The 17,261-nt window shown below is 42.5% G+C and overlaps 2 protein-coding genes across 3 annotated transcripts; one reads left to right on the top strand and one right to left on the bottom strand.

Moving 5' to 3' along the window:
* Positions 1-2,531: 2,531 nt before the first annotated feature.
* On the top strand, positions 2,532-11,897 carry LOC133403251 (gap junction gamma-1 protein-like). Of its 2 annotated transcripts, none has more exons than XM_061677992.1 (5): positions 2,532-2,715; positions 6,739-7,008; positions 7,082-7,304; positions 9,128-9,802; positions 10,889-11,897. In XM_061677992.1, the coding sequence occupies exons 2-5, from the start codon at positions 6,769-6,771 to the stop codon at positions 10,900-10,902; spliced, it is 1,152 nt and encodes a 383-aa protein (XP_061533976.1). In that variant the 5' UTR covers positions 2,532-2,715; positions 6,739-6,768; the 3' UTR covers positions 10,903-11,897. The 2 variants fall into 2 exon arrangements, with proteins under 2 accessions (XP_061533976.1, XP_061533985.1); XM_061678001.1 differs by having other exon boundaries at positions 2,532-2,871.
* Positions 11,898-14,288: 2,391 nt separating this feature from the next.
* Positions 14,289-15,857, bottom strand: inha (inhibin subunit alpha). The gene is given in 3 exon segments (XM_061680711.1): positions 14,289-15,067; positions 15,566-15,666; positions 15,668-15,857. Coding segments are annotated over 3 exon segments (1,014 nt in total). The 5' UTR covers positions 15,853-15,857; the 3' UTR covers positions 14,289-14,339.
* Between the last annotated feature and the right edge of the window lie 1,404 nt (positions 15,858-17,261).

The raw sequence follows: 17,261 nt of genomic DNA, 5'->3' as shown, positions 1-17,261 counted from the left end.
CATCTGCCTGCAGGAGCGGGAGGAAGGAATTTTGATAACCAACACCACCACCCCCACCTCACACACACACAATCATTTGTCCCCTTGTTTCCTCCTAGATGAGGAGAAGATGAAAATCTTTGTTTCCAAATAATTTCACAGAAGGACGTTGCAGCAAGGCAAACATTTTGGGACAAAAGCAGCGTACCACAGCTGATTTAATTATTGGATTATGATATTTGGTGTAGATTTTAAGCATTTGAAGTTGCATGGGTAGCTTGAAAGTGCAGCGTTTACCTGCAGAGGTGGCAAGATGATTGACTTTAAATGATAATTTTTATTTCCCTTTTTAAATCAGAGGCAGCAAAACCAGAGGGGCTTTGGGGTCAGGAGCCCCCTACTTTTTGCCCTGCCTCTGATGTCACATATGTTTTCACATCTATTTTTTGCACTGGGTGGCAGCAGCATATGTTATCAGTAGCATAATTACAACTAGCACCCCAGCAGAGTTATGTGTATTTAATTTTTGAGAAAGCCTGCCCTTTGTGGGAAGTGCCCCCTGAGCACTGGCCCCCTCCACAAGTTGTTCCATTGTCTGTTTTAAACAATACCACTAATTCTACTTTTATTAAATTCAAAGTCATCCTAACAGTAGCACATTTCATACTTATACAGTGCATCTTTACATTGTATGCGGTCTGCTATTGACTACAACTCACACCACACACAGACTGACTAAGGTACACATAAGGATTTTTCCAAGCTTAAAAATATTTTTTTATCTGTGACAAACCCCCACACGTGAAGATAAAATATCAGGCATTTAACAGTTCGTCGTACTGTGTGTGGTGTGCGCCAATAATCGCAACACAGAACACCACACACATAAAGATTCAATCAAGTCCTCCAAGACAGAAATCTTGTGTGATCGAACAAAAGCGAAGACGAACAAACATATGTTGCAGAGTGTTGTAGGATGGTGATGTCCTTATTTTAAAAAAAAAATAAATAAAATACTTCTTGCGATCGAGGCAAGACACTTGTCTTCTTCTTTTTTTTTTTTTTGTATACATCGGGTAGGACATGTTTGTTTTTCTTTACAGCTGTATGTTTGTCAGTCAAGGTGCTTCTTTGATATTCCGTTCTATGTCACAGTTCATGGAGTCATGACTCGGTGTAGTCGGCTTTTCCCACACACATAACATTTTGGATCGTAAATATTAAAACACATTTAATATTTAAGATTGTCTGCCCCAACCAATTTTTGACGCTATTATCGGGACAAATTCACTCTTAACACACCTCAGACCACAGAATAATCTTTTAGGCAAATCTTATAAGACATTCGTCGTCTTTGGTCGGGAAGGGGAAAAAATCGGGACAAAAACAGCCCAATTATCTTTGTGTGAACCTGGCCTTACTAGCCAACGTTCAAGCTGAAATTTCCCTATGCGCTTTCATCTTTGCCGACATCACAACGACCAGTCAATAGACACACCGTTAACAATCCCCACTCAGACAGTGGCTCAGCCAGAACTTTTTGTGTGGGGTGGCCTCGGTTTGGTTAATGCCCAATTGCTCGATTGAACTTTTTCCCCCTTGAAAAACAGAAGGGGGAGTACAATTGGCGGCCACCCCTGGCTGCCATGTAGCTCCGCCCCTGCACTGAGAGTTACGGATATTTCAATATTATGTACATACAGTAGTGCCTCAAGATACGAGTGACCCGACTTACGGGTTTTTCCAGATACGAACTGTCGATTGGCTCAGTTTTTTCTTTGTGTTGCGTACCCAAACTTGAGAAACAAGTGCTGTCTGGGGGCAGGAGGCTCCACTCGCTTGACGACAAGCAACACTTTGGCTGAGACAATTAGTAACTATTCTTTCCCAGCTGACTCTAGGCGAGAGCCGGGGTACACCCTGAACTGGCCACCAGCCAATCGCTGGGCACATTCACAACCAATGGGCAATTTAGAGTCTTCAATTATCCTACCATGCATGTTTTTGGGATGTGGGAGTGCCCGGAGAAAACCCACGCAAGGCACGGGGAGAACATGCAAACTCCATACAGGCGAGGCCGGATTTGAACTGAGGTCCTCAGATGCGCTAACCAGTCGTCCACCGTGCCGCTCACAATTCACCTAACACAAAAATACAAAAACAATTTGACGCTGTGGACATTCATTTTCATGGGTGAAATATGTTTTGATATACGAGTGTAAGATAAAAGCATGCTCCCGGAACGAATTTAACTCGTATCTCAAGGCAGCACTGTTCTGTATTCCAGTCGAAATTAACGTTTTTGCCTCATGCGTCATGTTTTTTTTCCTCTTTTTTGGGTGGGGGGTGCTCCTATTAAATTCATCCAAAAGGCCACGTGGGCAGTGTAAGGAATTATGTGGGGCACTTGCACATCATCATCATCATCATCATCTTTTAAAAAAACAAACTTTTTTTGTTGAGGCAAAAAAAAATAAAGTTCGGTGATACGGTTCTCAGGTTTCAGGGGGGGGGTGTGGGGAGGGGGGTCCACTTACGCAGTAGGACGAACGAAGACGACGAGCAGGAAGAGGAGGAAGAAGAACCGGGAGCCCACAGAAGCCAGCACTTCTTTTGTTTTGAAGACCCCGACACGCGGGGTCACGGGGGGCTGAATGGACTCAGACTGAAGACCCGGACTGACAGCAGCCACGCACGCTAATTAGGAAAACCTGGTGGCGCAATTAAGCGCACAAGGTGGGTGTTTGTGTTTGGAGGCACTGAAAGTTTGGTGGAGAGGCTGCTTTCCTTTGAGTGGGCAGTTGGAGCTTATGTCGACCATGCAAGTTAAGTTTTAAAAGCGCTGTCGATTGGAATCTGGCCGATCCAGCGACGTTTGGCTGCTGGAGCTCGGTAAGTGGCTACTTTGCGCTTTGACACAAATGTACTTTTCCCCAATGCCGAATGGAAGGCGCCATAGCCATATTTAGTTGACCACCAACACCCGGGAGAGCGCAGTGAACCCAGCTATTGCCTCGGTGTGCTCTTCCACATTTCTGCTCATTTTTTGACGTCTTTTCCCCCCCCCCACCCGGTGGCTTCAAGGGCGCATTGCTTGGCCGACTCTTGCGGCGCAGGCGTGCGTGCGTGGCCTCCGTGTCAGCTCCAGCTGAACCCTAAAGACCAACTTTCTGCTTTGGGTTAGCCAGGAATGTTAAAACGCCTCCGCTTTGTCCGGATTCTTTACACAGACTTTCCAGACCAGACAACCCCCTCCCATCCCCAAATCCTGCCCCGTATGCAACAGTGGATGTTAAAATGTGAATTTCTTTGTTTGCGCGTATTAATCTTTGTCCAACCGATGCGTTTGGTCTTTTGTGACTTGTGTAGGAGCAGCAACAATGTATATTTAACTGTGTTAACAAGGAATGAAGCAAATCTCTGCCATCCAAAACGGTCGTGGCAATGCTTTTGCACCTTGAAATAAGTTGAGTGGTTTATCACAGTACAAAAATACCAAGTTAGAAGATGCACTTCAATTAACTAACCAGCCAAGGTTTTGGCAAGATGTCGCTGTGCCCTCTTGAATTTTCTAAGTGACATTTCAGATGATTCTTTGCTTTCAAATTTGTGGAAGCCATTTTTAGGTTCAAGGTCCATAGCACTAATGGAGGTATGAGAATGGATGGCATTTAACATAGACAAAAAAATAAATCCCACAGACTCACTCAAAAAAGTCTCCCATGAAAGCTGACGTTGCTCTTACTGCACACGAGCCGCTGATGTTGTACTGTATTCTATTTTCACTGCCACGTCTTAGGACTTTTGTTCCTATAGTGTAATTTGTTTTCAGTTGCACTGACAATGTAGATAAGTTTCCTCTGAAATCCCAAAGTATTGTAAAACCTGTAACTCTGTGGTGCTGGTGATCGGCAGTTGTGAAGTCCGCAAAGATTCAGATGATAATGAGAGTAAAGGGACATTTAAGCTGAAATATTGGCTCAAATCAGTCTGCGTGTGTGTCTGGGCATGAGTCGTAGCCGGTAGCAGCTCTTGAATGCATGCATGCGTTCCGTTACTGCTCATGGTAATAAAGCGACTGAAGTGCGTCACTGACTCTTCCTTGACCACACACGAGGGGAATTAGAGTATTTTGTGAGCATTAACGGTCAAACGGAGGCTGTGGACTCAGCAGGCCTTTAATTTGTTTCTACCACAGCTGCGATTCCCATCAGACTAGTTGAAGTGGTACAAGTGGCATTTTAAGCGACAGTCTGTGCACATCTGGCCAGAACACACAACCCCCTCTCACTGAAGCTCTAAAACCTCTCCCTCAACTTGTCTTTATCGCTGCTGTGCTCTTTTAAAAGGCCAGCATTTGTAATTGTAGGGTATTTGCTGCTACTTGTTCCTGTTGCTTCTTCTCGTCACATCCTTTTGGGGAAAAAAAGTGTTCCCCTCAACTGCAGTGAACCCCCGTTTATCGCAGGGGATATGCACCAGAATGAACCACAGTTGAAAATCAGAGAGACGCTATGAAACTTTTTTTTGTTTCACCCTGTCAACATGCTTTAAACACATACTTATTAAAACACCTTTTTTTTAATGTTTTCCTTGGCGCCTGTTCTCACAAAGTTTTCCAAATAAGAGGCAAAGCGGCCTTGCTTCACGCTGTTTGTCACTCCCAGTTGTGTAATGTAAAACTGACACAGAAAGCGAGAATCCAACAGTGTATTTAAACACAAAAATGTTCAACCAAACCATATCATTTTGCGGAACGAAAGTCTGCCAGAGAATGTAACTTATTTCGTTTAAAAAAAAAAAAAGTTAATTTCATACAAGCCACTACTGGAGGAGATGATAAAATGCAGATTAAGCCTATGAGATCCTCTAACAGCTTGCTGCAATTTTCAGTATTTCATGTTTTATATTGTGTCCACCGCAGACATTCCCACACTGCCTCACTTGACGACACACCGACAATGGCGTACTTGAAATTACGCATTTTATCAAGCAGTTGGTGGAGCGCGGCCCCTTGTCTCCCCTTTGTAAAAAGCTATCTAAAGATATTATCATGCAATAATTACTGTGTAAAATAACTGCCATGAGCAAACTGAAAAGGATCTCTTTGTCGCTTTTTGTTTTTTTTTGTAAACTGAATGTGTTAAATGAATAGAGATTTCTAATGATTTTTCAAATGCGTTGCATCAAGGTTCAATACTTATGCCTCTTGTATTATAATTAATTATAATTAATTATAATACAATAATATATAATAATAATTTTTTTTAAGGTTGTACTTAGTGCAAAAAAGTTTGAGAACCTCTGGCAAACTGCTGTGAAAAATATTTTGCGTGCGCCCCCCCCTTTTTCAAATTGTTATTGTTTCTCCACTTTGTTTAAGATCATCAAACAAATGTAAATGTCAGACAAAGATAACCAAAGTTAAAGCTAAAATGCAGATTTAAAATGTTGATTTGATTTAATAAGGAAAAAATGAATAAATAAATATATTCAAAGCTACCAGGCCCTGTGTGAAAAAGCAATGGCCCCCTAAACCTAATAACTGCTTGGGCCACCGTCAGAAGCAACAACTGAAATCAAGCATTTTATGTACAGTAATTGGCGATGAGTCTTTCACAACTTTGTGGAGATATTTTGGCCCACTCTTCCTTGCAGAATTGTTTTAAATCGGCAACGATGGAGGGTTTTCAAGCATGAACGAACTTTTTAAGGTCATCCCACTGCATTTTGATCGTATTCAATTTCGGAGTTTGACTAGGCCACTCCAAAACCTTTTTTATTTGTATTTTTTTTTTTTTTAAGCCATTCAGTAATGGTCTTTCTGGTGTTTTTTAGCTCATTGTCCTCCTGCAGAATCCAAGGGCCTCCATTACATTGCCATTGACATACAGAAGTTTTATTTGCTCTTGATATTATTATTGTTAGATGAGCGAGAGAGGAGGAAGATTAGTCTCCAGTGACCACTGTGGAGGAGGCAGGATGCTGAAATTGTAATCTCGCAAACACAGCTTGCATTTGCAGCTGAAGTTTGAATCCAAGTAAACAGCTGGTTTTTTTTTTTAAAACACCTATTCGTTCATCTGTTGGAGGGTAACACACACACGGAGAAGGAAATGTTCAAATCCAATGTGTGGTTTAGTTCTCTCTCTCTCTCTCTCTCTCTCCACTTGATTTTAGAGCCAGCTCTCTTCCCTCTTCAGTTCTTCTCTGGGATGCATTCCTTGACGAGGGGATGCTGGCTCCATATTGGGGGCGAAGCTCCTCGCTGTTGTAGCATCGTAAACAAGTCCAACAGCGTTGATGTTCTCCACTCCAAAAATATCACAGCTAAAACACTGTAATCGTGCCAATTGTTTAGCACAATGCAAAAAGAATAGTGAAAAGTACAAATAATGGAGTGTTTTTGGCGGGATACTGATTAACAAGAGCACACAACAACCAACTATCATATGAAACCGATTGGGGGGGAACAACAGGCAATGCAACAATCAAAGAAGAGGAACTGATACCAGGAGGGCTGAAGTGGGATTGTAAAATAAATAAATCGATTAAAAAAAAAAAAAGTACGTAATTCAATTAAAAAATTGATTTTGAAATTTTTTTTTAAGAGCAAGACATCACGTAAAAGCCTGTCTGCAAAAGGGTGTTTGTAGAAGTAATTTAAAAGAAGAGTAACTTAATGTGTGTGCAGAACTTTCATTGAGTTGCCCTTTTCTATCAACCCCCCCCCACCCCACACACACACAAATCAAAAAGCCTATTTAGCTCCACAGTCCCCTCGACACCATGAGTTGGAGTTTCCTCACACGTCTGCTGGACGAGATTTCTAACCACTCCACCTTTGTGGGGAAGATCTGGCTGACGGTGTTCATCATCTTCCGCATCGTCCTGACAGCAGTTGGCGGAGAGACGATCTACTATGATGAGCAGAGCAAGTTTGTCTGCAACACACAGCAGCCGGGTTGTGAGAACGTGTGCTACGACGCCTTTGCGCCGCTCTCACACGTCCGATTCTGGATATTTCAGGTATGCGTTGCATCAAATTTAATAACCATCTACCATTAAGTGTGTGACTCAGGCGAAGCAATGTCTGTTGCAGGTAATTATGATCACCACTCCAACCATTATGTACTTGGGATTCGCCATGCACAAGATCGCCCGCATGGAAGACTCGGACTACCAGCCGCTACGCAAAAAGAAGAGGGTGCCCATCATCAGCCGTGGTGCAGTTCGGGACTATGAGGAGGCTGAGGACAACGGCGAGGAAGACCCAATGGTCGCTGAGGAAATCGAACAGGAGAAGCCAGAGAAGGGGGAGAAAAGTAGGCTTCCTTTGTCAGTCGGTTGTAAGGTTTTATAGATTTTTAATTGACAATGTTCTATTGATGCAGGACATACAGAAGACTTGAAATTCAGCTTCTCTATCTCTACTAATGAATAAAATTAAAATGTTTACAAAGTAGAACATAGAACAAATTAGCTAGTAGTCCTGAATTGTGTAGCGTATTTAGATGTGGAGGGCGATACTGTAGATTAGGAGCCTCTATGCAGTTGACCACAACTGATGTGCTAATTATACATGACTTATGCAAATTTAAAGGCTCACCTCTTTTGAGGATTCTCAAGAGGAATGGAATTCTTTAAGGCTTGGAATTCTTTCATGCTTGAATTTCAATGTTGGCTTTTCAAGGTTTTAAATCGTTAAGCTCTGGATAAGGTGCAAGGAGCACCGTGACAGTCGCTTACTGTCGGGAGGTGGCAAACGTACACGCACGCTACTTAAGTAGACACTACAGATAGTTGTGCAATAATAGAATTAATAATTCAACTGCTTTAAGAAAGTGTAGGGAAGTACGGACTGACTTTTTTTTTTTTTTTTTTTTTCCCATCGTGTTCATATCTGTGGCGGTTGAAATGTGTAACAAGCCTGTTTTGATAAGGTAAAGGAGTAGAAATTACAGAGATGAGTTTTTTTTCTGACGTTCATTTGAAAACAGAAGTCAAGTTTAGTACGGTAATGAAGTAGTCCATCAGTTACTTCCCCCCACCACTGCTTGCTCTTCTGCCTGACAATCTGTGAGCCCCGGGCACAGGCCTGTCTTTATGTCCCTATGAACGAAGATGAACCTCATTCCACCGAGGGATGATAAATGCTAAAAAGACCAGGCGAAGATTAAAAAGTACAACAAAAACTTGTAAAAGATGCTTTAAAATGTAACTTGAATGTGCTTGAAAGCTAAAAGTTTGACCATGTCACAGGATGTATTGAGGTATAAATGTAAATGTGCTGGAGACAGCTGTTTAAGTTTAGGTAGCGCTGATGTTTTTAAGAGAAGATTTGGGTGAGCACCTCAAGCTTAAAATTCATTTTGATGTGATGGGATTGGAAGCGGCAGACAAACTACTGCATTACATTACTGCATTACAGGGGGGGGAAAAGATCACTGATAATGTTGGGGAAGCCAGCAACCACATAAAAGCCACAAGTGCAGAGGAATTGGGTGTATCTGCACATCCTGTGCAACATTGCATTAAAAACCCGGGACAGCAACAGAAAACCCGGGACAGCAACAGCTGAAAAGTGCCAGTACTAAGTGCCGCAGTGTGCTGAAATGACAGACGCACGGAAATGCAGTTGATGCAGAGTTTTGTCATAGGTTATATAGTATGACTCCTCCTCGAGACTGACTCCAAGTCAGCCCTTTATATAATTCAGAAGGTCCAACATTGCCTTGCAGAATAGACCATATGTTGTGGTGGTGTTTTATTTTTTTGAATCTGCCATTTCAAAAATGGATCCATTCTCAACATTGGCCGTCATTTTGCCTGTGCCTCAATCGAGCCGGTTTGCACCTGCCTTTCAGATGCAGTATTTAAAGATCCAAAATCAGCCATTTCAGTTTGACTCAGGTTTGATGTATCGCATTGCGTGTACTAAATTAATATCTACTGGTCCCAGAATGTGTGAAATGTGTAAGACAGCAATTGTACCCGTTTGGCAGACGCTCTTCAGGGTGCGCCCAGTTAGTAGATAAGCTTTCACATCCGTTTGCATGAGCAATCAAGTTTGTGCCTGTTTTTCCACGGGCAAAAGTTAAATAAATCAGGTTCTTTAAGGTCTAATGAACATTTGTGACTTTTCTAGGCCCGCAGGAGAAGAAACATGATGGACGGCGGAGGATCCTGCGAGACGGCCTGATGAGAGTCTACATATGCCAGCTTCTGTGGCGCTCAGCCTTTGAAGTCTGCTTCCTTTGTGGCCAGTACATCTTGTATGGCTTTGAGGTTATCCCTTTTTACGAGTGCACTCGCTCGCCGTGCCCGCACAGAGTGGACTGCTTTGTGTCTCGGCCTACTGAAAAGACCATCTTCCTGCTGATCATGTACGTGGTGTCTTTCCTCTGCCTGATCCTCACTGTCTTCGAAATCATGCACTTGGGCATCGGCAGTATCCGTGACACCTTCCGCAGGCGGGCCACCCTCAGATCGCATACGCCCTCTTCCTTGCATGCCATAGCCACTGCGCCACCAGGTTATCATGCTGCTGTAAAAAAGGGAGCCAAGGGGGAGCTGAGAATGTCACCAACAGGTGACCCCGGCATGGACAGTTTTGGTGACGGGGGCAACTCTTCCCGTGACCTGGAGCGATTACGTAGGCACTTGAAGCTGGCACAGCAGCACCTGGGCCTGGCCTACCACACAGAGGAAGGAAGTCCCTCACGCAGCAGCAGCCCGGAGGTTCACGCTGTGGCGCAAACGCCAGCCGAGCAGAACCGCCTCAATTTTGCCCAAGAGAAGCAGGGAGATGCCAGTCAAAAAGGTATTTTGGAACCGTTTAATTACATTGACCAAGGATGTTGTCTTGAATCTCCGTTTTATTTGTGTATAACTTTGTGTCAACGGTTTATCTTTTTTTTATGATTGTCATCATTACATTTTGGTACTAACTGAAGAACATTGTGAACTCTCAAAAGATCTATTGTTCATACAGTAATGGGTGAAGAAAATAATTGTCAAATATCCAATTCATATGATCCATTTTAGCACCAGTTTCATCCAGATGTGAAATTCCTTTGGGATCTAGCATGCAGTCCATCCATCCATTCTCTTTCATCCAGATGTGAAATTCCTTTGGGATCTAGCATGCAGTTCATCCATCCATTCTCTGTTTCATCCAGATGTGAAATTACTTTGGGATCTAGCATGCAGTCCATCCATCAATTTTCTCTACCGCTTATCCTCATTACTGTTTGGTCACGGATGAGCTGGAGCTATCCCAGCTGTCTTCGGGCGAGAGGTGGTGTACACCCTGGATTGCTCGCTAGTCAACCACAGGGCACACATACTGTATTAACAACCAACCATTCAAACTCATTCAGTTTAGTCTTATCAGGTCTATTGAAGACTAACATGAATGGAATATGGGAATAAGCTAGAGTACCTGGGGAAAATGCCACACAAGCACAGGGAGAACAAACTCAGTTATTTAAATTCCCAAGTGAGGCGGTGACACTGTGGACGAGCCCACCGGCTGAAAGGAAGCCTGTTAGTTTGCGAGCGAGCTTGTGGCTAGTGCCTCTCGCCACAGTGTGGAAAGCCCTGTGAGGATCCGGTGGGTTACAGTATATTCCAGCCACCAGAGACAGTCATATGAATGACTTAATTTGTCACACGTTTGAAGCCTCAGGCTTTACAGTATATACCTTGCAATTTTTTTTAATCACACATTTTTGTGGTGTCTCAAATTTACAGAGGTTCATTTTTACTTTACAGGGGCATTAAAATACTCCTTTAAACGGAATCTTGTTTTAGATTTTGCTGTGCAGTGCGGGGACCTTTCAAGAATGTAATGTGAAGATTGCAAATACAGATTTTGTCAAGTGAATTTCTTTTTCTCCTTTTCCAGGAATACGTGCCTGAACCTGCTTCGGTCTTGTCGTTCCTACCAGCCTTTATCACATTGGGTGGGGGTGCCTCTGGAAAAGCATTTGGACCACTGAGAGACGATGTGTGTTTGTGTGTGTACGTGCGTGCGTGCGCATGTGTGTGAAAGAATGTTTCTTCCAGAATTACATGCGTTTTGAAAAGGAATGGTGGTTCACTTTTAATGGCCGTTACATCTTCAGTTGATGTTCAACCAAACGCCCAAGGCAGACCCGAGATCGCTTATTCGGTCGCTTATTTGGCCTTAAATCCCTGTCCGTTTCTGCCACCTCGACTGGCCCAGTTCTTTTTATTTTTTCCCCCCCTCCTCCTCACAAAGGGCGTGCTTTTTTTGTAAGGTTTGTTAAGGCTAACTTGGGTAGATGATGTTTCTGGACCAGTGCTCAGTGTTGTTGTTTTTTTCTAAGGCGTAAGTATTTTGTTCATTGGGCCAAAATGTTTAACTGGGGAATGCTTGAATTCATTATGCTCTCAACATTCCTAAGAATTTCCCAAAAAAAAAAAACACCTTTTTTTTTTTTTCTTGTTTTTGTTTTTTTGGGGGGTGGGGGGGCGGCGGCTTATCGGCTAAACCTCAAGGAACTGCGTGGCGATCAGCAGCGCCAACTCTATCATGCTCAAATACATTCCTCTTGGGTGAGACATGATTTTCCATCCCTGACATGCGTGGCCTGTGTTCATGCTCCAACAGGATGCTTATCCACGCAACCTCACCCTGCAGTCAGCAGCTAAAACCCACTTTGGTTTTTGGAGTCCTGTGCAGGTCAACACGTTCTTAGCTTCGCAATTGCTTTTTGGTGACCGGCTTGAAATGATGGTCGATTCAATCAATCAATTCACATACCAAGTGTTTGTCTTTCAGTTGTACGCTACATTCCAAACAATACCGCTGCAAACAATAATAGCTTTCTTTTCTAGTTGTAGATATATTTTTTTTCTTCTTCTTGAGAGTAAATCTATTTGAACCGAAAGTTGTACTGTTTTTATTGTGGGCTTACAAGAAGGAAACAAAGTGCTCCACAAGATGAGTTACACTGCCATCTAATGTTGACAATAAAAACTTAACATTTGCAGTGACAAAAAAAGGTAGGTTTATTGTCGTCAGGTTAAGTCACGTTCTTTCATACTGTGCTAATGTAAGCATGATTTTATGGACCTTGGTGTGTGCACTAGGGCAGAGTTGTAGAAAAGTACCTTACCCAAACGGTTTCCACAAAGTTGTGGCTCGATCAGTTTTAACAGTGCACTTTAAACCAAACTGTTGCATTAAATAGGAACTGAAGCGATGACTTAAAAAGTCCACATATTTAAAATAATAATAATAATCGTTTCACATTTGCATACAATTAAAAACTTCTTTTTAAGTTCATAATTTTTTTTTTAGCCCTACAAAAATGTATGTGCGTAGATTATGCCCAAAATGTACTATAGTGTATCTGTTTAATCAAACTTTATTTCGTGACATAAGAATACATATACACTATTACAATTTAGATGAATCAACAATGTAGTCAATGAATGCATGGATTGTCTTTGAAGCAAGGTTTCTCTAAAAAAATTTAAAGCAAGCCATGAGTATATATTTTATTCACTATTATCGTAACAGTAATTACTTATGGTTATCGGCGTTCAATAATCACGAGAGTAGTAGTGTCAAGAATTAAGTTAAACGCCCCCCCCCCCCCCCCCTCTCTCTGTTTTTCTTCTCTCTCCTTTGCCGTTTGAGTGCCACAACAAGCGCCAAGGCAAATTTTAGATCTGATTTGATTTTTTCTTGAAAATGAACACGTTACCCAACGTGGAAGTTGGGTTGAGCAAGTCATACAATCTTGCTCAGTCACAGCATACTGTGTAATGCACCCTGAACCGGTCGCCAGGCAATCGCAGGGCACATATAAACAAACAACCATTCGCACTCACATTCACACCTACGAGCAATTTAGAGTCTTCAATCAACCTACCACACATGTTTTTGGGATGTGGGAGTAAACCGGAGTGCCCGGAGAAAACCCACGCATGCAAACTCCACACAGGCGGGGCCGGGATTTGAACCCCAGTCCTCAGAACTGTGAGGCAGATGTATTAACCAGTCGTTCACCGTGCTGCCCGCTAAAGCAAATCGTGTTTCTCTACTTCATCTTAAAATCTGTAGAATCATTGTGCAACAAATTGGGCCACTAAGAACTAAAGTGGGCTAACTCAATTTGTGTCATCTTTTAGTTAATTGAGGAAATGAATAGAGAAAAGGCATCGCTTTCTGATAAATACTGGTCTCCATCAAATTTTGACTTTCACTCCCTGTTTTAGCATGGATGCCTGTGCAGGTGTTAGTTTAAGAGAATATTCTTTATCATCTTCCATGCAATGGTGATAGATTTGATGGATATTTCAAATTAAACCACTATAGCACTAAAAACCTTAGTGGCATCAATTGGTCAGCAGCCATAAAACTTCAAAATCACTGTCCTGCAAAATGAAAAAACTGGAGTTAGAGTTAAGCGTTAGCCCACTCTGGTTGTCAATGACTATTGCAGGGGTGTCAAACAAATTTTTGTCACGGACCACATTGTAGTTGTGGTTTCACTCACTGGGCCATTATGACTGTGAACCCATATGAATGTATGATATATGATTGATATTATTACATACTGTATACACAGAAAAATGATGGATAACTACTTTTGAAATCAGAAGCCAGTAAAAACTGGTCCAGCTATTCAGTTTATTTCAAAAAGGGGATTGGTAACAAAAAATGCTGGCAATATTAAAAGTTAAAGTTATTTTAGCAAGAAACACTAAGTCGGAAGTAAAAAGAAAGTGTAGGTTAGCCAACTTCTCGAGTAAATGAATAATGAAAAATACAGTCAACTTTTAACAAAGAAAAGCTCGACCATTTAGGAGCTATACATTGACAACATAATAATAAAATTAACGTAACATAAAATAATCACGGCATTCATAACTGTGTGTACAGTGAGCACGGTAAAACTGCTGCTAACCCCGGGTTCATTACCCTAGTCCACAGAGGTGCTGCATTCACTGGCTACAGGATAAATCAGTTTCCGTGTTGTTGGATGTGTTTTTACGTCAAGTGGAATTGCATTGCATAAGTAAACCACTCTTTTAAAATAAATTAAGCAATAGTTGAACAGTCTGATTTCAATCAATCAATCAATAATCAATATTTATGTCTATGTAGTAATACGAAGAGGCAATTATAAATTTATAGAGTTTCACAGTTTCCCTGTGAGAAAAAAAAACATACCTACAATGAGGCCTGTGAAAAAAATTAGCTTGACACCCCTGCCATAGAGAGTAGAGAGTAAAAGTGAAATGGTTGCAAATCCACCACGCTAGCGATAGTACATGTTTTGTGTGATATGTAGGTGAGTTCCCCCTTTAAACTTGCACTTTTAGATACAGGTACATTCTTCTGGAATGATATTGGGCAACATCTCATGCTTAAAGGAGTAGCCGCCATCAGATGTGGCGGTGATGTGCAGTGACCTCATGTTTCCAGGGACAGGGGCGCAACACTGCGTGATCCCAAGAATGGTATTTGTTTGCTTTGAGGCTGAGCAGTTGCCATGGCAGTAGTAGAAGGTCAGCACTTTAGGGTGGATGATCCAATAATCCCAGCCCAGCTCCTGGAAACTGATCTGGATTTCAGCTCGGCCGCAGTCATTGTGCTGTATCTTCTCCTGTGAGGGTCGTTGGAGGAGATTAACGGCCGAGGCGGACCATGAGATGGGGTCTGGTACGCTCCTCGATAAGCGTGCCGGCCCTGGTTGAGCGTGCAGGTGAAGAAAAGGAATCTTATCTGGCTCCTCATTGTGACACTGACAGTTAAAACAGTGCACTCTAAGCAGGAAAGGCCCTCCAAGCAACGGGGCCAACAGGTCCTGGTCCAGGATGTAGGTTGTCCTTCCATCTGGGCTGCTCTTTGACAGAGCATCTGCCACCTGGAGAAGCTGCCCGTCTAATGTGAGGATAAAGAGTCCGGCTGAGGAGTTGGCTGTGATTCCTCTGCAAGCATAGAACCAGAAGTGGGCCGACGTCAGCAGCTGGTAGTCTGCAGATGGCTGGAAGTAATATGTGAAGCTGTTCTGTTCAGGCGAGTCAGATCTGCCGCCGGATGAGTCTTCAAGATTCAAACAAGGCACTTATTTAGTTTATATTAAACACCCAACACATTTAACCCTTTAACTACCCGCTAATAGATGCCTTTACCATAGATCCCAGCTCAAGATCATGTTTTTAAAGGAACGATTTAAGGGAATTTATAAACGCTTTGGTTATCGTAGAACTCAAAGTTGTGCCTTTGCACCCGACACAGATTCACAATAGTAATGTTTGATATTTTATTTCCATGAATTGAAAAAAAACAACAGCGTAAAAAAACAACAACACAATAATAGTAATAAAAATATTGGATTCACTGTATATCCTCAAAACTGAGCTGTGTATTTCTTAAAAAAAAAAAAGTAACATATTACTGTAATGATATGGTAGGAACTCATATTTAAAAAAATAATGATTGCTGTTACTGCCCCAAAAGGCAATGTAAAAGGCATTGCAAATGCAAGCTTTGTGTATTGGTTGTGAAGGGATTAATCAATGTGAAGTCCACGTTTCTCACCAGATCTGGGGAAGAGAATGATCTCAGGTGTTTCCTGGCTCAGTTGGCTTTGGTGATCTGCCCACACTCTCTGACTGGTTCCGGGGACTCATCGAGGGATTGGTGTCATTCTCTCTTCATTGGGCCCCTGTGGGACATGTGGTGGGTGGTCCCTGCAGCTCCAAACCATCTAGAATGCGGTGTTGGAACCACAACAAAACCTCTCTTGAAAGCTGCTCTGCCCGGTAGGTATGTATCAAGAAATTGATCCACCAAGGGCCCAAGAGAAGCACAACACAGGACAGCATTGCTACAACACAATTCACCCCTCTGCACCGCTGTCGGTTCATGTGCGTATGTAACAATTCAGCTCCTCACAAGAAAGTACGACCTTGACGCTCGGAATGTTGTGTGATCTGTTTGGATTTCACATAATATCAGGAAAGTGTGTCTGCACTTCTTTTACAAGTGTGATTTTCTGGCATGTGCTTTGACCATGAGAAATTACTGTGTTAACATACATGCAAGAACCTATACATGTGTGCATCACAATGCAGCAGAATTTATTTTTGAAGTCATCACGCCGGTAGGTGTTGTCTCCCATAACACACATTTTCCCACTGGAAGTGCCTCCTGTTTTGCCTTGACGCCTTTCTGCTCAAATATTGTGACTACTCAGCTGACTCAGCAAGCCAGATGCTCGTTCAAGTGGGGTACAATCATACCGATTTTTAACATCTTTTAAAGCATAAAAGACAATACACATGAAGTAGGGAAGAAAATGCCATGTGTGATCTTCCTGCTCTTATAGTGTGTGGTGTAATTTGGATAACCAACACACATAACCATATGTCCACATACACTTGTAAGTTTCCTTGACCCAAAATACCATGACTGTCTGAAATGTGGGAAGGGGCAGGGCATCCAGACTGCTGGAAAATACAAAAAAATTAGACAGTGTAGTTGACTCAATGATTGATTTTGTAACGTTGATGTGTCAAGTAAATGGAGACTCGTTTAGCATGGGGAAGAAGAAGGAGTTAGCATTTACTTACCAAAAAGAAGACCTTCTAACCGTGGCATGTTTTCAATAGAACTGACCGGGATGTTACTATATTGGAACATACAGAAACGTAAACTACATTGATTAACATCCTAATTATGGAAAAAGTTCAGTATTGCTTACATTGCCTCTCTTCTGTGGCCCCCACCAGGCCTGATTAAACAGCTGCAGAAGCTGCTGGTGGACTTCTTCTGGTCTGGTCATCACTGGAGGAGAGCGTCGGTCCTGTATCACCTTGTGAGGGAAGGGGGGGGGGGGGCAGGGCCTTATAGACATTGCCTTCAGGATGGCTGCTTTTCGTTTACAGGCAGCACAGAGGCTCTTATACAAAGACGCTCTCTGCTGGTCGGCAGTTATTCGTCTTCTGCTTCGGAAGGCCGTAGGGCTGGCTTATGACAAACATTTGTTCCTGTTGTCCTCTGCCCACAATCTAGATGGACGGTCACCTTGTGACTGGTCTGTCTTTGATGCTTGGCAGCTTTTGAAGTTTACTTGAGCTTCTACAGAGCCTGGATTGTGATTGTTTGAAGAGCCATTATTCAATAATGCATTTCTTCCTGTGAGTGCTTTTTTGTCTGATAATATAAGAGGAGCTCCAGGGAGGCAGGGATAGTGAAGTTCGGACACCTAACAAGGACATCCCCAGAGACAATG

This window comes from Phycodurus eques, chromosome 1, assembly GCF_024500275.1.
Source record: "Phycodurus eques isolate BA_2022a chromosome 1, UOR_Pequ_1.1, whole genome shotgun sequence".
In the NCBI taxonomy this organism is placed as follows: Eukaryota; Metazoa; Chordata; class Actinopteri; order Syngnathiformes; family Syngnathidae; genus Phycodurus; species Phycodurus eques.
This window is presented reverse-complemented; position numbering and strand designations above follow the sequence as displayed.